Source organism: Sphaerodactylus townsendi, linkage group LG06, assembly GCF_021028975.2.
Source record: "Sphaerodactylus townsendi isolate TG3544 linkage group LG06, MPM_Stown_v2.3, whole genome shotgun sequence".
NCBI classification, from domain to species: domain Eukaryota; kingdom Metazoa; phylum Chordata; class Lepidosauria; order Squamata; family Sphaerodactylidae; genus Sphaerodactylus; species Sphaerodactylus townsendi.
The window spans coordinates 55,322,206-55,342,373 of record NC_059430.1 but is presented as its reverse complement, the minus strand read 5'-3'; the positions used below and the strand labels follow the sequence as shown (position 1 = coordinate 55,342,373).

At 39.1% G+C, this 20,168-nt stretch overlaps 1 protein-coding gene across 5 annotated transcripts in view; it reads left to right on the top strand.

The window, feature by feature from the left end:
• The window catches only part of NAV3 (neuron navigator 3), a 605,012-nt gene that overhangs the window by 416,866 nt on the left and 167,978 nt on the right, over positions 1–20,168 (top strand). For 4 of the 5 annotated variants that reach the window (XM_048499147.1, XM_048499145.1, XM_048499146.1 and 1 more), the window contains exons 7-8: positions 10,661–10,800; positions 16,730–17,762. In XM_048499147.1, the coding sequence (XP_048355104.1) occupies positions 10,661–10,800; positions 16,730–17,762 (1,173 nt within the window). Of the gene's footprint in view, positions 1–7,325; positions 7,395–10,660; positions 10,801–16,729; positions 17,763–20,168 lie in introns of all 5 variants that reach the window. The other variant, XM_048499149.1, reaches the window with a different exon arrangement.

Below are 20,168 nucleotides of genomic sequence, written 5' to 3'. Positions count from 1 at the left end.
ATCCCTCACTTTACCAGGTAGTCTGCTGTTTATTGCATATCACACTTTATATGCACCTGTAAAATACAGGATAGTTTTAGATGGTGGGTCAGAAAAGAAGCCCATCTCGGACAAATGCATTTAGAAGGGGCCAGATCTGCTGTCTCTGTGTGCAACAAAACAGTGCAAATTGTGGCGGCAGCCAAAGAGAAAAGGATGTGTAGGGGCTCAGGCTATTTTTTGACTTACCGAAACCTGCAGTGTCTCCTCTGAAGTTTGCTTCCATGCCCCCAAGGCAGAGGTGAATATGCAGCAGTTTCCAGGTGCGTGCAAATATTATGCATAAAAAGTGGCACCCTTTGGGGGATATGAATATTTTCCAGATAGACTTCTGAGGATTTTTGTAGAGTACTTGTCTTCTTTTGGAAGGGGAAACACAAATCACAGTTCCTAGCTTGATGGTGCAGACAGGGCAGGTCTCAATCCTGTGCAATGCCTCTTGAAGTCCAAAGCAGAGTTTTGCTCATCAGTCAAAGCTGCCAGCCTTTGTGCTGCTGAGCAATCAAATTAACAAGCTGCCAAGTTTAGGAAGATTGCAAAGTTTTCAATCCTTGGGAGTCAACCACCACCATAAAAACTCAGCTGCACTCATTCCAGAAGCCCAAGAGCAATATGCTTCGCATGGGGGGACAACCTTCAGTGCACCCTTTGTACATCGCCTTGTTGGTCAAGGGACCCCAAATGTCTGTCCTTGGAACACCCACACCCACCCACTTTGGTATCATGTCCTGTAGCTCGTACACAGCTCATGGTGGGCTCTATTGGGTCTCACTGGTGTTTCCCTTAACATCTCTAGAATGTATTGTTGAAGAGAACACCCCATCTCTAGAATGCACCCAGCATTTTTTTGGTTGTAAATTGCAATGGTTGGGGTGGGGATATGATAAAGGGACACTTATTTTTGGTGGAAACTTACAGTTTAAAACTTTTTATTAATACCTAAAAGCTATTTAACAACAAGCAAGTTATGGAAACTTAACTGTCACCACCAGACTTCATTTTTAGGGCCAGGGGTTTCAGGAGGATCTGTGTTTTTCAAGCAGGTTTTTGCGCCACTGCGGCGCCACAGAGCATGGGATGTGTGATCGTTGTGTTCAGAAATGTTGCCAGGGGTATGAGCTGTGATATGCTGGTGGTTTTGGGGTGACCAAGTGCAAAGATCAGGAGGATCCATGAGGATCTGTGTGTTTTAACCACATTTTTGTGCACTGTGGTGCCATGGAGCATTGGATGCAGGATTATTGTGTTCAGACATGTGTCTAGGGGTATGAGCTGTGATGTGCAGGTGATTTTGGTGATTTTGGGATGACAGTTCAAAAATTATGAGAATCCGTGTTTTTCAAGCAGGTTTTTGCACCACTGTGGCACTGCAGAGCATGGAATGTGTGATTGTTTTGGTGCTGCCTGTAGATTAAGACATGTTCTATGGTTTCATGGTGGTTTCATTTTATTCCAATGCAAAAATCATATGAATTCATTTAAAATCATCTGGATCTTGATTTTACCCAGATTTGTGAGTTGGGGTATGTTCTATAATGTGCTGGTGACTTTGAAATGACCTGATGCTTGTGTGTGTGTGTGTGTGTGCGTGCGTGTGCCCCCTCAGGGCCCCCTCAGATTTTGCCCCAAGCTCCATTTTCCCTAGCTATGCCTCTGCTGAAAGATGTGTTAGTTTTTGAAAGAAAAGAAACGTAATGATAAGATGCATCTTCTAGGCTTATGGGTAGAATACAGGACATTACTGCATGTACCTCATGTCTAACTTCCTGTTTCTTTCAGGGGGGGAGGTGTCAGTTTCACATGTGTTTGGTCCCTCTAGTACTCAGTTTTACATCACACAGCTTTAAATGAAGCATATCTCCTGCAGATTCTTTTGCACATGTTTTTCTCCCTATAGTGATCAATTTGACAGCACAAAATTTAAAAAACATCAATTTAAAACAGGAAGTTAGATGTGAGGAACCAGAAAATGCAGAAAAGCCCAGACAGGCCAATCCATATGGGAACGGGGGAGCATGGTGGCTGGAAAACATCGCAGCCGTGCCTCCTTCTATTGGGTTCCCTGGTGGCACAGGCAGGAGGAAAACCACAAAATCCTCCTGCCCCCACAAAATCCCATAGGGGAAAGGAACTTGCACCACAGGTATCGTAGTGCAAGTTTGAGACCAGTGGAGTCCAGGGGCTGAAAGTCTGGTGGAAGCTGCCTGCAGTTGCCTGTACCCCTGGTCCTGGTTCTGGAACACCCCCTTCCTCATTGGCACATAATTCCATGCCAAGCGGGCACCACAGAGTTCCATGGCACCCCCTGGAGGCATGGGTGCCCTTACTGCTTACAGGGGTGCTCCTTATGTCAGGGCGGGGTAGGCATCCCAATTGACATGAGCCTGCACTGCATTCACAGGGGAATTCGCTGCCTTCCCATGCTCTGGATTGGGCTTTTAGTCTCTAGAAGGATCCTCCTATTTGTTGTCATGCAGCAGTTTGCAGTCACTCCAGTTTTATCTATGACTGAGCCTATTTTCTTTCCATTCCTTTGTTCTCTGTAGTTTAATTGAGATCTGATGAGCTCCATTGGGCACTGATGTTATATGAAACCCATACTCCTGTTGTCTTTGAAATTATCCTTTTCCAGTTGTCTTTGAAATTATCTTATATAAACCATTAAAATGATCTACATACTCTCCTGTCCTTTATATTCAGAAATAAGGAAAAGGTTTTTGGAGCCAATACTACCTAGGACAGCTTTTTTGTCCGATGATGAGAAACTGATTTTCTTATTATCTGATATTGATTCCTATGTTTCTTACAAGATGGCTCTCTTTGCCCTGGCGGCTAGGAAATTATGATCAAAGTATTTAAAGCGCTGTTTGACTGATGTTCCAAAGTACTGGAGATTAACTTAGACTAGCTGAAGAAGCTGCAAAAACATCTGACGTGAAAAGTATTTGATGGGGCATTTTAATTTAGAGATTGCAAATACTAATAATTTATATTTTAATGTAAAACTAAGTTATTGTTTTAATTTAAATTATTGTTTTAACTAAGTTACTGTTTTAACTGCATGTATCTCTGTATTGTTATAGCCAATGGCTCAAACAATAAATACTTGACTGACATTAAAATGATCCCTATTATCTAGTCTCTACAGAAGGAAATGTCATATACCATCATATGTGGTTGTAGTGAATAAGTAAAATTCATCTTTTATCTAGAATTTCTATGAGGGCATTGTCTATTTGACTAACTTAACTAACAAGAGGAAGAAATTAAAGCTGCTTACTAAACATCAGTGATGTTAAAAAAGGGTTACATTTATTCTGATGATCTTTGTTTTGGCCTTCTAAATAAGCTTAAATTGTTTCCTGTCACTTGCTTTTTAATTATCAGTATGTAGGACATTAGGATTGCTTTACAGTATTCAAATAATAAATTGAACAGGAAATAAGTCCCTAATGTTGTAAAGCATGTTTTATAAACTGCAAGAATAAGCATTCTAAAATGTTAAAGATATAATAATCACTTTAAAATAAAATATAAAATAACTGGTTTTTAATGCTAAATGAAAGCTCTTAAGAATGGGATCAGAATTACCTCTACTTTTGTATGTCTTTTCTCATACTACCATCCTAACAGTGCAGTCCAGTGGTTGTGGTAGTGGGGGAAATGCTGCAGTGGCTGGAGGCAGCGTAGCCAAGGGAATGCCCCCACTGTCTCCAGTGGGACTTTGAGTGGTACAGAAGGGAGGGAAAACAAAAAAACAAAACATCCTGGTGCCTGAATTGCCCTAAGGGTCATGCAGTTTTATTTTTTTATTTAATAGTAAAACAATATAAAAACAGGATAATCATAAATATTAACATATAAAAACACTTCAAAACATTCACAGTAGATGGCACCATCCTACATGCTTACACATCCCTGGGAGGTCACAACAACAATTTGATTTCAATTCATATCTGGCTGGTCCGATGGAAAAGCCTGGGGGAACAGCTCGGTTTTACAGGCTCTGTGGAGACCTGCAGGGCCCTGATCTCACTAGGGATCTTGTTCCAGCAGGCAGGGGGCAAGAACATAAAGGGTGGCCAGCTGGATATTTTTTGGGCCAAGTACCACCAGCAAATTTTCCTCTAAGGAACAAATGGATCTTAAGGGGCAGTACAAGGACAAGCATCCACACTTTTGTGCAGTTTAAGTTTGCATGTCTGAGGGCTGTGGTCCCTGGGCTGGAATGCCAGTGGAAGCTGAATAACATCTGCTCCACTCTCAGGAATGCCCCAACCCACCCTGCACCGACATCTAGCAGATGCCAGTGCTGCTCCAAGGCAGCCCTGACTTTCAGGTTTTGCCCCTGCCAAGTTGAAGAGTGGACAGCCACTGGCATTTTTGCCCCCTTACCAGTGGGGGATGCCCGCTGTGCCAGCAAAAGGGACAAATGCAGTGGCATGGCCCTCTGCTATTCCCTTTGAGCATTTGCCCCATGTGGATTGGTCTGTAAGAATACTATTCTAAGGATGTTCACTGAATAGACCTGAAAGGATTCTGAGTAGACCTACTTGAGATTCCACTGTTAGTGGTATTGTGCCCAAAGTGGTAGAAGGAAGGCACAAAGGGGATTTGTTTCACAGAGCTGAGTGCCAATGGGAGAAACTTTGCTTTCGGGCAAATATACGGAGCTCCCTAGCAGCCTGAGGACTTTAGTATACAATATTTGTGACTGGAACTGCCCAACCTTCCCATTACAGGTAGCCTGTAGAAGAATAGCCTTGCACCAGTACCTACCATTAGCCACCACCTCCTTGGATGGATACTTTGACCTTGACACACATGTATTCAAGTTCTCTCCTTCTCTTATTGAAACTTTCCATAAGCCCACTTTGATTTTTTGAGATCCCACCTTGAAACAGCTGCTGCAGGAGAAACAGGTAATCTGCAAGCCTCCCTAAGGTACAGATTTCATTCCAGGGGATGGAAGTAAATGTGGCTCTTCTAGGTAATGGTAATTATGATTATGGCTCTCCATGAGCAACCAAGAGAGCCTTGACAGATTCTTTAAGGATGCACCATATGTTCTTTTTACTTTCTGTGAGTTTTTTCATATTTTGTATTATTTTCTGTACCCAAGTACATGGTCGCTTTTTTGCTTGTTTACTGCTTGTATGTCTGGAACTGAATAGATAATGCTTCTATAAATATGTTTGCAAATGAAGTGTAAGGATCAGATCTCATTAAAAATATTAGAAATTAAAGTAGAAAATATTTCTAAGCTTCTATTATGACGGTTTTGAGATTTTCCAGTGCTGATTGCCATATGAGTGGCAGACTGTTATAGCTGCTGAAGTAAAGAATTTGCTCTTACGGCTTTTGAGATTGTTAGATTTCCACTCTGTAATGTTTCTTTATTCAACTGAATGTTGTGGGTTTTCCGGGCTGTGTGGCTGTGGTCTGGGAGATCTTGTTCCTAATGTTTCGCCTGCGTCTGTGGCTGGCATCTTCAGAGGTGCATCACAGAGGCCCCTTCTGCACATACAGAATAATGCATTTTCAAACCACTTTCACAACTGTTTGCAAGTGGATTTTGCTATTATGCACAGCTTCAAAGAGCATTGAAAGCAGTTTGAAAGTGCATTTTTCTGCATGTGCAGAAGGAACCAGAGAGAAATATGTTTTGGCAGGTGCAGGCAAAACGTTAGGAACAAGATCTGCCAGACCATGACCACACAGCCCGGAAAACTCACAACAACCAGTTGAATCCGGCTGTGAAAGCCTTCAACAATACATTTCTTTACTCAGTTTATTAATCTACAGTAATAAATCACAGTCTTCAGTATCAGCTTTAGTATTTACCACAGACCTGTATTTTTCTCTTAACAACTGCAAAGCTATGAGTCCTATCATTCCTTGGCTGCAAGAAGGCCATTGTTATCTAGAATAGGTCCCCCCCACCAAAAAAAAGTTATCCCAAAGACTCCTCTCTTCTCTAGCTTTCAGATTCTTCTGTGAGTCAAAATTTCAGCAATGCCAACCCGTCACCCAAAAATGGAATGACAGCAGTTGTTTCTGTAAAATATGACACAAAAATGACTGAATTTACATTACAGCACTTATCTTAGGGCAGGCTATTTCATTCATTTCTTTTTTGTGTCAGCCATAACAGTTGATTTCTCTGCCCAGAGATTATCCAGATACTAAAAACATCCTCAATTTCAATTTCCTTGCCTGCAACAGTATTTTCTGTTTCTATGCTACTACTAGCATTGGTTATGTGGATATCAGGACAACCTGATGCAACTCAGCTATGCATTCCATTCCTACCCCCATCCCCTGATCAGAATATGAAAAAGAAGGAAAGGAACTTACTAGGAATTCTTCATGCATCACTATTGTGTAATTTCCACCTGCATTCTGAAGTAGATTGGTCCAGGAACCAGCTTTCCAACTGATGCACTGCTTGGAAAGATCAGGCCTAGTCTTGCTGTAACAATCACCTCCAAGAATTAGAAATGCCATGTTTCTTGCCAGTGTCAAACCTTTTAATTTTCTACCTTGCCTTTTAATTTTCTACCTTGCCAAAATATGCCGCCCTGGCCAATAAGAGGAGGGCAGATTTGTCCTGTGACCACATAACTTGATTATTCTGGTATATAATGTCACATTAAAGATCTGTCTTTCTGATTATTCTCTCTTTGCAGAAATGGCTAACAAAGGCAGGCCTCGAGTGCTATAAAGAATCTTAAAATGCACTTTTGAATTGGACATAACAGTAATTCACAGATCCTGTTAAAGTTCTTGAGTAATCTTGTAGACTGTTATATGATAATCTGAAGTCAGTGTAATGCAGAACAGGGAAGAAGAATGGCTTTCCTTTTAACAGTACCAAAGATTATGTCCTCAGTTAACGTTGAAAGTTAACCTTTGATTAAAAGTCTGTGTATCACCATGAAATTCACAGTAGGAGTTCATGCCTGAAATTGTTCTGAAGGTACATTGGCACAACTATCATGGTGTTTATTGAAACAATTAGAATGTTGACAGTTCACATTTTGATATTTTAAGTGTTTCTTCCTCCACTTGATGGAATAGCTTACAGTACATTACATTATGGCATAGTCTGTACTTTGAAAAACTCATGTTGTATACATTACATGTAACTCTTTCTTTGATTAATTTGCTTTCTATCCATATTCTATTTGCATTACATTAATTCATTATTTGGTGGTAAGTTTGTGCTTTCTTTGCATGTTCAAAACAAATTCTTTAATTCAATTTCTCTGTTTCTTCTCATACAGTCTGACAGCCAGATATGCAACTCAGTCTAATCACAGTGGAATTGCAACCAGTCAAAAAAAGCCTTCTAGGTCAGTTAACATCTCTAATTTATTGCTTGCTAGTGATCTTAATGAAGTCACTGCCCACTGGCATTTTATTCTTGAAACCAAAATAGACATTCATCTCTTTATAATCATATTTTATATGCAAGCTTTGCAGAATTTTCTGTTGGCCATGGAAAAACCCTGCCTATGACTGCAAAAATAAAAGCTCTGCTTAATAGCTGTAGGCATGTTTGTACAATGCAGCTTAGCATAATTCTGTAAAATAACTGATTCAAATGAGCTGGCATAGCTCTACCAGGATTTTAGTTCTGTCAGGCTTCTTTCTCATTGGCAGACAGATATAGGTTAAAAGTAAGTTTCATGGTACATTCAACTGCACTAAGAGGTCACCTTTGCTGAAGAGAGACAGACAAGCATCCTAGCAAATCAAATATCATTTGAATGTACCATGAAACTTACTTTTAACCTATATCTTGTCCTTTCCCACCCACACCGTCCCTTGTTTCTTACCACTATCTCTTCCAGCACTACTGTCTGGCACAAATTAACAAAGCATCTCATGGCTCAGATTCTGCCTCTTAGAAGGTTTGTTAATTTTGTCAGCTAATATTTAGTGAACAGGAGACGGAAACAGCTGTGGGGGAACAAACAAGAGAAGGGACTTTGTTATATTCCCCTTCAGTTGTGATTACTTATTCAGAATGCAGCAAACTCTCTCTTTCTTAATGTTAAAATTATCTTCTAAAATAATTATGTTACCAGTGAAAAGAAGTTCTGCTTATCCAAGTGGACTTTACCTCTGTAATTCAGAGACATGCATTTACAGTTGTTTGGCACAGCCGAAGTAGCTAAACTGTATGCCAGCACTCACCTGGAGTAGTATGATCATAGACCTACAAATACAGTAGAAGAACCAAGTACTTCTTGCTGTACAGTAGCACATCTGTAGGCTTACATATTGTGTAGAACAGTGATTTTCAAATTTTGTAACTTTGGAGAACATTGAATGTTAGGCATATTCATGGTTTTGTGGAGCTGCAATGACTTGGAACAATGGAAACTTCTTTACATAAAGGGCAATCTGATAACCTTAAATAGTTCTTACATTGTTGACCTATCTTGTTTTCAGACATGTCTTGTTTCTCTTCTGAACATTAAAACTGTACATTTGTCTCCTATTTCCAGCCCCTCTTTCTACGTGTAGCCTGTGTGATTATGGGTAATCTTTTGAAAACTGATCATAGTATTATCTGTGCAGTTCATTGTTGACAATGAACTAACAGTTATATATTCCAATGTGTAGAGTCAGTGTTCTAAAAAAAAATTGAACTGCTGGTGATAGCCTGGAATGAGCTATACCAGAGTGCAGTTGTTGTGCACCTGTGGTCATAGTCTTGAATCCCATTTATTATGGACTCTCTTGTCTCATCCACCATTCATCATGTCTGAGAGCTAACAGTTGTTCTTTGTCTGATGCTATAAATTTATAACAGTGTCTGTTAGACTTTGACTAGAAATATGTCCCTTGTCCATTACCTGTTTCTTTACACTTTGCATTTCCTTGGTTGTTTAAAATGATTCCGGGGGGGGGGGGGGTGGGGGGGGGGGGGGTGGGGGGGAAGAATGGCTGGAACTGGAATATATTGCTACATGCAGAAAGGAAATGATTTCATGGTTAATGTTTAGGCTGCTAGAATGCATGTATGTATTAGATATGTATTGTATCAGTACTTTAAAAACTATTTCAAAATGCAGATTCCCTTTTTTATCTCTTTAACTGTCTAAGAAATCCTGTTAATCATTAACAGCAGTTACATTTTTAAAATGTACTTTAGTGCAGTTGGAGGAGAAAGAATAGATTGCCATGGTCATGATAAAGTTTAGCCATTTTCTAGCCACTTACTTTATAGCTGCACCATTGACTGAGATAGTTTGGTCAAGCTATTGTAGTTTATGTTTGAAATAAGAGCTATTGCTGAACATGTATCTGCTTATAACTTTTCTGAAGAAAGATAACATTTATTTTGGCTTCTGTGATGCTCCAGTGCAGTAAGCAAAGCAGGATTTAAAAAAAAAACACCAAATATTTTCCTCTTTTTTTTGCATTGTTGTCTCTTCTTTCTCCTGTGCCAGCTGTTGGCATTTTGCAGTGCTAATACTATTTGAGATCATGTTAACTAACATCGCTTAATACTGGAAACGTTTTTGATTTTGTGATCCAATCATAGTCAGTCAGAATCTATTTATGGTTCCAACTTTGTTCATTGCATTGGGGAAATCCATGTGTATGGGCTGCTTTTAAGACAGACTAATGTAGTAAACAAAACAAGACAATAATATCAAGAATAATGTAGCATATGGTATGTTCACATTACAAGCAATGGCATCTTGATTAATTTTAATTTTGCTACCTAGGATCTTTCAGATGGTGGCAGCAAATACCAACAAATGAGATATGTAGCCTGAACTGTATTCTTCTAGGACAGAGGGATCACTTTCATTCAAGAGTCTTCATTTCAAGAAATGATCATGGGAACTGTGTTGGTTATTGAATTCCTCATCCCATCCAGTAATAGCTGTAACCAATATCAGAGACTCTGGATAAACAGAAGATATATACCTCCTCAGTCAAGTACAACTTTTGTTAAAGAAATCATGTCTACAGTATATATATATATATTACACCAAACTGTACACCTAGGTTGTTTTTTTGTTCCAGTGCATTCAATGCAGTTCATAGAAAAATATGAACTATTTCATAGAAATACATGAACTATATGAATAAAGGGTTATGGTAGATAATGAAATGATTGGCTTAATCATTCTTGCAGTATGAATGGAAAATGCAAAGGTTCCTTATATGTTTGTCTCTGGTCCTGTAAGATGTCTTTCCCCTTTTGTGAATATTAAGACAGACCTTTTGTAAGCTGTGTTGAGTCTAACTAATCATAAATTTTGTTGTTGATCATTGTCTCTGCCTTATCTGAAAAAAACAAAACAAGAGGGTCTCTGTGTTAGACTTTATTGAATAGACTTTGAGTAAAACAAAACAGAAAGTCAGTGGCACCTTAAACACTAAAAGTAATCATGCTAATTATTGTATTAATAAATATTATTATTTAATATTATTCATTCTCATGCTGAAATAAACACTGTTCTTTTTAAGTTTGCTGCTGGACTTCTGTTTTGTTTTACTAGATAAATATTGACAAACTTTGTAGATTTGTGGTGAAAAATTACCGATCTGATATGTTTAATGATGTACAACATTTCTGACTGTACTGTTTTAGGCTTCCCGGGCCCTCAAGGGTGCCAGCTGCAGGCAGCAGTACCAAAGTCCAGGGAGCATCAAATTTAAATCGAAGAAGTCAGAGCTTTAATAGCATTGACAAAAACAAGCCTCCACAATATGCAAATGAAAATGAAAAAGGTAGGTGCTATCTTCTTCCTCATCATATGAAGAAGGCAACCATGAAGGGATAATGAAATGCCCAGCTCTAAAAAAACATTATTCAGGAATATTGCCAATCACATCTAGACCTTTTATGTCCTGGCTCATGCCATTTTGGAAAGGTATTCTATGCTTTGTATGTCTGTGAAACTCTTCTTTGATTTGAAGACTTTTCGTGAAGACCTATCTGTCAAGAGTTTGGGGGAGGTGACTGTTACACTTCTGAAAATGTGTTGCCATTGACAGGAAGGTGATTTGTATGCTGCAAACAAGGTCCATGGAAAACTTTGGAAGTAGCATTAAAAAATTCATCTCTCTCTTGCTCTCTCTCTCCCTTTTTCTCCATGCCTCAGCCCCAATCAATGCTTGAATCCTGCACAGTGAGCAGCTGTTTTGCAATTTGAAATGCTTGTGAGATCTGTTCTAGCTTCTTGACTAGTTTGGCTTTCAGGGTAGATAATATAAAGCTAACCAGGCCAAAATTCCAACTTTATATTAAGCTTCATATGTTTTATAACATCCAAAATCCATATTAATGCCACTTAATTAATAACATAGAAGTTTATTCAGTGACAGGTATTCCCACCTGGGGGTAAATCTGATACACATTGGGGTTTTTTTAAGTCATGTATACATTTTTAATCTTTGACCAGAAATATAAGAAAATATTATTTGAGATATATGCAGATACTTCATCTACAATATTTTCTAACTAAAGGTACCTGAAAATAGAAAAAAAAGTTGGAAAAGTAGTGTTTGAAAAATCTACCACAAGGTGGAGGTACCTGTCTCTGAATATGTATCTGTGTTCAATGTATTGTCGAAGGCTTTCACAGCCGGAATCACTTGGGTGCTGTGTGGTTTCCGGGCTGTATGGCCGTGTTCTAGCAGCATTCTCTCCTGACGTTTCGCCTGCATCTGTGGCTGGCATCTTCAGAGGATCTGATGTGGGAAAGCAAGTGGAGTATATCTGTTGGAGTGTCCAGGGTGGGTGGGGAAACCTTGTCTGTGAGTAACAAAGGCGGCAACCAGGTCAATAGTTGAGGGCGTCTGAATAGAAGTATGAGTAACAATGAAGAGGCGGTTATAGATGCGGTGAGCCTGTGGTGTTTTGAAAGTCCTTTTGGCTGCAAGAAATGAAGGGATAGTACCTGTGTCTCTGCAGCGTAGAAGAAAGGTTAGAGAACACAGTAAGTGTGCTTTCCTGAGCCGTAGTTTTTCCAATTTCCGTGTGTCTTGGAACAATTTCTCCCCGTAGAGATGTTCAATGTATTTGAAAGCCTTCGACAATACATTGAACATCTCTACGGGGAGAAATTGTTCCAAGACACACGGAAATTGGAAAAACTACGGCTCAGGAAAGCACACTTACTGTGTTCTCTAACCTTTCTTCTACGCTGCAGAGACACAGGTACTATCCCTTCATTTCTTGCAGCCAAAAGGACTTTCAAAACACCACAGGCTCACCGCATCTATAACCGCCTCTTCATTGTTACTCATACTTCTATTCAGATGCCCTCAACTATTGACCTGGTTGCCGCCTTTGTTACTCACAGACAACACCCTGGACACTCCAACAGATATACTCCACTTGCTTTCCCACATCAGATCCTCTGAAGATGCCAGCCACAGATGCAGGCGAAACGTCAGGAGAGAATGCTGCTAGAACACGGCCATACAGCCCGGAAACCACACAGCACCCAAATGTATCTGTGTTCACTTGTCATTATTCAGTATGCTGGAAAATTATGCTTTTGACTATAAATTTAGACTATTTAAATAAAGCAGGAATCCAGACCAAAAGAAGTGGGGTCAGAATTTCTTTTCTGTAAGATTCATGGCCTATGTAGCATTTTTTTTCAGAATAGAATGGTATTTTTCTTGCATTGCTTGGTCATATTCTTTGAATAGTATAGCATCAAATACCACTTATAAACTTCAGAATACATTGTAGCTAACTGTAAACATATAACTCAAGTAATGACATTATGCAGTGTAATTAAGCAAACATAAATGGTGGTTTTCAGGGGCTTAATCACTATTAACACTTTGTTTTTCTAATTTTCCAGGATAATATTAAACAGGCCAGTTTCACTTTTGAAAATATGGGCTTAATTTAGAGAGGCTCATGTGTTTTTCATACAGCTTGCTTTCTTTTGCAGAATATAGCTTCAGATAGTCTCAAATATGATGAGTAATTTACAGTCTTGAGCTACAGTCTGGAATCTACAGTATTAGACCTAGTAAGGCTCTAACAGCTTGGTAGATTTGGGACTGCAGTAGGTCTTCCTCATGACAGTTTTCTTCACTGGTCTGGGGCACTATTAGCTTCATTGGGGGTTGTATGTATGTCTTGGCCCCGACATCTGGGCCGCCTGTCACCAACTGGGACTCACCATGCCTCCCTTTCTGAGGGGGGAGGGATTTTTTTATTATTGGAATGTTGGACGCCATTTTAACCCACTGAGCTTTTATATAATTAGAACTACAGCTATGTAAATTTTTATCGCTGCTCTTAATTGTCTACTTGTTTTTATATTGTATCCTTATATATTGTACACCGCCCAGAGCCCTTCGGGGATGGGCGGTATAAAAGTCCAATAAAATAAATAAATAAATAAATAAATAAATAAATGTATATTAAGCTACATTGGTGGGTTTTTTTAGTTTTTTTTAAATTAAAAAATGATCCACAGGGACCATTTAGATCAAAAATGGTGTTGGTGAAAGATCACCAACTTACTGCAGAGCCAAAATTAATCAAGCCTCCATTAATCTGGAGAATGCAAAACTTCAAAACCTCCGTATTCCTTAAATATTGACAAATACGTACTTGAGCATATGTGCTTGCTGACATAATATTTAGTTATGTCTTTATTGTTAAGACCCAATTCTGCAAATGCGCTAGCTACAGTGAAAATTAATTGTGCCAATGCTCTAGTTGTGTGAGCAGGGTCACATTAAAGTAATAAACCATGGAAACACTCCACATTCTCTTTTTCTGACATTTGGAGAGATTATGGAGACCTAAATTATCTGATCTTGACTCTGAAGTAGAAGTTATAGATTAGAAGTTTTTGGTTTTTTAAATGTCTATATGTGATTTGCTGCCATTTTCAGTCCATTTTTATCTATCATAGATAAAACAATGCTAATAAACTGTCCTTGATATTATAGTATGATTTTTGTGTCCACAGAGACATGTGTATTCACCTCATTTTAAAGGCAATAGCAACTATGTGGGCCCTGATTCAGAGAAGAAGGGTATATCTTTTGCCTTCATTTGTTTTCCCTAATCAAAACCAAACCCCTGATCCTATGATTAATCTTGAAAGAGGAAACATGAGTGGAAAAAGAGATTCCTGCCTCTTTTGTTCTCAATAAGACTATCCATAGTCTAGAGCATCATTCAGATATATTTTCATTTTATGGTACAGGGATTCAACCTTGAAGCTGTCTCGCTGTCTCATATAAAAAGAAACATTGTTCCTAAGCTAATTTGAGTTGCCATTTTTGTAACTTCCATCTATTATTGGTTTTACTTAATTGCTTCTTTGTTGTAAAGGTAGTAGTGGCTACAATAACATCTATAATATACCTGTTACCATTACTGATTTTTGTTTATTCTATTCTAGCATGCAACTATTATTCAAAGCAACAGAATGCTTGCTCATACAACTGGTCTTTTTTCAGTTATAATAGCAGCAGCAGCAGTAGTCTAACATTGACTGAGTCAGATGGCACACAAAATCATGGTTTAATAATTCACCCCATCTGAGGGGGGGGGGTAAAAGAGTTTAGGGGGAGTGGCATGGCCTTGCACCAATCATTTGCCCTCCCCCCCAGCATAAAGAGCACTCCTGCTAATGCAGGGAGCAAGCGTGCCGGTGTCCAGCTGCCCTTCAGCTCCGCAGCAGCGAAAGCCAGGAATCCAGGCTGCTGTGCTACTGCACTGGAATTCTGATTGGACACTGACATGGGGGGCATTCCCAGGAGTGGAGCCATCCATAGTTGGCTTCCACCTGGACTTTCACCACCCAAAAGAGAAATGTAAGTCCATTTAGCACCATGGAAGACTTTTGGACAACTGGGAGGGTTTTTTTGGGGAGGATTATCTCTATGCACCACCTGAGAACCCTCTGGAGGTGGTAGGGTGGTACAGCAGTGACACCATCCCCAGTTGTATTAGCCAATGAATGAAGCTATCTGCCAACTATGGTTAGTTTGATTGTCTGGTTATCGGCCACTCCAATAAGAATTTCATTGAGTATGCCAATCCATGGTTCGAAGTTGGTTGACTATCCGGAGTTAGTCCTTATGGTTTTGCTTGACTTATAATACTGCAGGCATACTGGCTTGTTCCCTGGTGCCACTCTTGCAGCATTAAGGCTAGGATATGTGCTAGGTCTGAGAGAAAACACAGTTACTTAATATAAAGTTCTCATGCTATTGTTGAAATCACAGGGTTAAATTTCAAGCCAAAGCATTACTAGTAACCTTAATCTGACCCTGGTAGACAATTCAATTATTCTTCTATTCAAGTTGACTCCTCAGATGTCTGGTGCCAGCAGCATGGATATTGTCAGAGGGATTCTGCTGTGAGAGGCAAGTCTATCCCACCGTGAAGTCTGTTCCTTGCAGTCTCATTATATCAGGAGCATAGACTTGTAATCAGCCTCTTGGCTGATTCAGTAATGGCTGAAAGGGTCTCAAAAATGTCTCATTGAGTATATTCCTCACTTAGTGGTTTGTTTCAAGTTTTATGGCATTACTGTCCTACTTTGATTTTTGGCCATAGAAAGATGCTGTATCACATATATCCGCTGTATGTGAGTTGCTACTGGTGCAGGGAACAGTCACACAGCATGATTTTCTGTGTTCCTATCATCACTTCTACAAGTGTAGAGGCATTTACAGCAGTAATGGAGCATCTGCATGATAATTTCCCAGGAACTTTGCTTGCCGCAAACCATTTCCCCCATAACAGCCATTTTCCCCATCCCACATATTGTTGTAGTTTTGCAATATAGCAATATGTTTATCATGATTTTTTAAAAGCCCTGTGGTTAGCATGGGTAAGGGAAATGGCAACACTGACAGGAAAGAGGCAAGGAAAAATGGTGTTTTGAGAGCTGGGACCTACAAAAAATGTGCACTTTTCTATTCATATAGCATTTTTTACTGTGATCTTAATCAACATAAGTTTTTCAAAAGAGCACAGAAAAGCTGAGGAAAACCTGGAAGGCAGATGAATTGGCAGCAAAGTTTTGTGGAAGCTACACCCCCCTCCCCCCCAGACCTTTAGTCCAATGTAGGCACAAAATTGGAGCACATTGTCCATGTAGAAGCTGCTCTAGTGGCACTAGCCAAGCTTTCTTGGCACCACAATATTTTGGACTGGCTATCAGCAGTCATTACAAACAACATTGATTTGCTTTTCGGCTAGACCATGGCCAATAGTATCAAACCTTTAATTTGAAAAATGCATGATCTAAGCAAATAATGACATCTCTGAAAGATGCATATTCCTCTTCCCATCCACCCACCTCCAAGTCTCATTCTTTTGTAATTTTTAGTGTCTGTTAATATGTGGGTATCTGAAGCTTAATCCAATGAAGAGCTGAATATAAAATTACAATCATAATTTATTATATGTGAGAAATTTAATTTCAGCCACAAAATTGTATTTCTTTATTCCAGTGACTCAAAGGATTGGAGAGATGAGTTTCAGAAGCAATATATGATGGAGAGGAAGCTTTACATATATAAACTAGGTCAATCAGTGTAGACATTTGAAAGCTCAGTGCTAGCTCAGTTTTCAAATTCACAGCTAATTGGAATGTCACATTATTCCAAGCAAGGATAAAAGGTCTCTGAAAACTTAACATTATCTTTCATTTTGAACTAGAATCACCCAAAGGCCCTCATCCATCTGCAGGCATGAATGGAAATGTACAGCATCCCACCAGCACTGGGCAGCAGCCGGTCTCTGCCATCCCCTCTCCAAGTGCCAGCAAGCCTTGGCGCAGCAAATCCATGAATGTCAAGCACAGTGCCACCTCTACCATGCTGTCTGTCAAGCAGCCCAGCCCTGCAACCTCTCCTACCCCACCTTCAGATAAATTCAAACCACCCTTTTCCGAAGGACCAAAAACACCTTCCTCTGGGCAGAAATCCATGCTGGAGAAATTCAAATTGGTTAATGCTAGGACTGTTTTGCGGCCCACCTTGTCATCATCAAATTCAGGTCCTAATGATAGTGGGAAGGACGAAGAAGCTGTTACAGAGTGTGTTGAAATGGATGGCTTCTGTGGTGGGCTCAACAGTGGCAGTTCCACCAGCAACAGTCCTAAGATATCGCTGAAACTGACTCCTCCAAAAGCTGGAAGCAAAAATCTCAGCAATAAAAAGTCTTTGCTACTGCCAAAGGACAAAGAGGAAAAGAGCAGGGACAAAAATAAAGTTTGCACTGAGAAGGCGGTAAAGGAAGACAAGGACCAGGCCACAGAGACACCTGCAAAAAAGACCTCAAAAATTGCAAGCCTGATCCCAAAGGGAAGCAAAACTACATCCACCAAAAAGGAAAGCTTGATACCTTCCTCTAGTGGAATACCAAAACCTGGATCAAAAGTATTGACATCTAAGCAAAGTCCATCACTGGCAAGTTCGGGAAGTAAAGAGACTGAAAAACTAAGGAGTGCAAAGGGAAACCAACCCCAGTCAACAGCAAAATCTCAAGGTAATGATAAAGCATTCACTACTTGTAGTCTCCCATCTTCAGAAGGAAAGGAACCCAGTATGGCTGTTACCCCTAGTTCATCTACTGCTCTTTCAATGGCTGCAACTAGTGGACAAGCAACAGGAAACAGTATTGTTCAACTTCCACAGCAACAGCAACACAACCACCCAAACACGGCCACAGTAGCACCATTTATTTATAGGTAAGATAAGATTTTATAATTTACAAGGTTTGTAGCTAAAATTTTGTTTTATTGGGCTTTCCTTGATGAAACTAATTATTTCACATGAGCATCTGTCCTGGATATGAGGGGTGACACAATCTTGGTTTTACCAAATATACAAACTAAAAAACCACCAAAGAACCTACATAAAGTTATTTCTCCAGTATATAATTCTGAGTGAACATATAACAAGCTCCCTATAATAAAGCCTAAACTTTTAAAGCCAATAGCAGCACTGGTATATTATTTACAAATAACCCTCTATATAATTATAATAGCACCAAAGCTTCCAAAACATTTCTTAAATGAACATAGAGCTACAGCTCACAAAGGAAAGTTGGCGACAATGTTCCCAAATGAAACTATCCATACACTATGTTCATTTAAAAGAACTGTTAGGAAGCTTGGTTGCTATTGTAATCATATGTAAAGTAATTTGTGATTTGTAAATAAGTTGTTAAATTATTTGAATCCCACCACTGGAACCGGTTGTTAAATTATTTGAATCCCACCACTGGTTGTAATGTATCAACATAGTATTCATGCGGATCCCAGTAGGGCTGCCTTCTGAATCTGACAGATGTTAATTTTGTCGATTTGAAGGTGTTTCAAGTGCTGCTGCAGTGTTTTTGGGATGGCGCCCAGCGAGCCAATTACCACTGGGATGACCTCACCTGGTTTGTGCCATCCCATAGAGTTTGGAAAAAATATAAAAATAGTTTCAAAAAGCAAAGATATAAGATGTCAGTTCAATTATTTCCTTTTTAAAAGAAGGAAAACTAAGACTTGAGGTGCTGCAGAGGCTTGAGGTACTGCAGAGGCTGCCAGGAGCATAGTCCAGCCAAAGTATAAGCACTTTAAATTTAATCTGTTTGTAATGAGAGAAATTAAGCACAAGCTTAAATCTTCACATTAGAATCAGAGAACTGTAACTCTTGCTAAATCATGTCCTGTATGTTTTCACATTTTTAGTTCAAGTCTACAAAAGATCCACCGTGAAATAATATCCAAATGAAACTATCCTATCAGACACAAGCACTTGTTCCCGTATTTGTCAAGTGTAACATTTCACCAGGTGACAGCTTAAGGAAATCTAACATTTTAGGAGGTTTGTGTACTGTGCACCATGCTGTCTGTGTCCTTTCAGGTGAATTTATTCATACAGATCTTTAGAGGAGTTAAAATATGTGTGGCTTTTTTTGCAGTCCATATCTTAGCAGACTCGAAAGCCAGAGAGATAGACAGGCCTTAGTCCACTTTTTTTAGTCATACAGTGTATGAGGTGAGCTGAACTCTGCTTCTCCCCCACCTTTGTTTTAAGCATTTTTCTTCAAGTCTGGTTCATTTCTGGTATCAGAGTTTGGCCGGGAGAAGATGCTTTGCACAACAGAGCACAGTGGCCATACAGGTGGGAAGGAGTCAAAGATTTAGCTCCCTTTCCCTCTAGGAAATTATTTCCATGTGAAAATAATTTGCACCCCTTCCTTCTGTTTTGAACAGACAAGTAAATAAATACATGTAGATCCTCATATCTGTTTTGGCCCTCAGTAATAGTAGTTTTTGAAAAAAAAATTTAAGGTTAGCTTTTGAGTAAATTAAGGTTTAAAAAGGAATAAATGGGATACATTGAAAGAGTCACTATTTAGTGGAACGGTCTGGTCACTTTCTGTTCGCAAGTGGTACTAGAGATAAAAATTGCTTGAAGATTAGAAGGGTTTAGAAGAAGCGATAAGGGAATGTATGTTATTATGCAGAAGTCCATACATCATACATGTTGCATCAACCACTTTTATGTGCATAAACATAACATGACATACAAGTACATAAAGTGCAATAACAAAGTGAAATAATAATTTTTTTGACAACACTATGTGTGCAGTCTTTTCTCTAAGAACTCTTAACAATTCTTAAAGTGATAGCCTCTGTCATGAACTGCAAGTCCATACAGTGCTTGAATTCTGTCGAGACAATCTTCAATTGAAAGCAGGCATACAAGTCTACATTTTATTATTGCACTTTGTTATTGCACTTTATGCACTTGTATGTCATGCACGTTTATGCACATAAAAGCGGTTGATGCAACACATATTTTTTTGACTGTGCTTTGAACGTTGCATCAGGGAGGCTTTGATATTATGCAGAAGTCACCACAGCTTCATATCCAAGGTAGTAGTTAAGAGACAAACTATTGAAACAAATTGTCAGTGAAAAGACTTTTATGAGTAGATTTAATATTTTGAAATAACAGTTTACTTTTTAATACAGATTTTCTAGATTTATATGGTATAAATTGTATAAAATGAATATGGTATAAAATGAATATATGGTATAAAATGAATATATGGCAAAATATTTACAAAAACCTTTAAAATTGTTGGCGGAGTA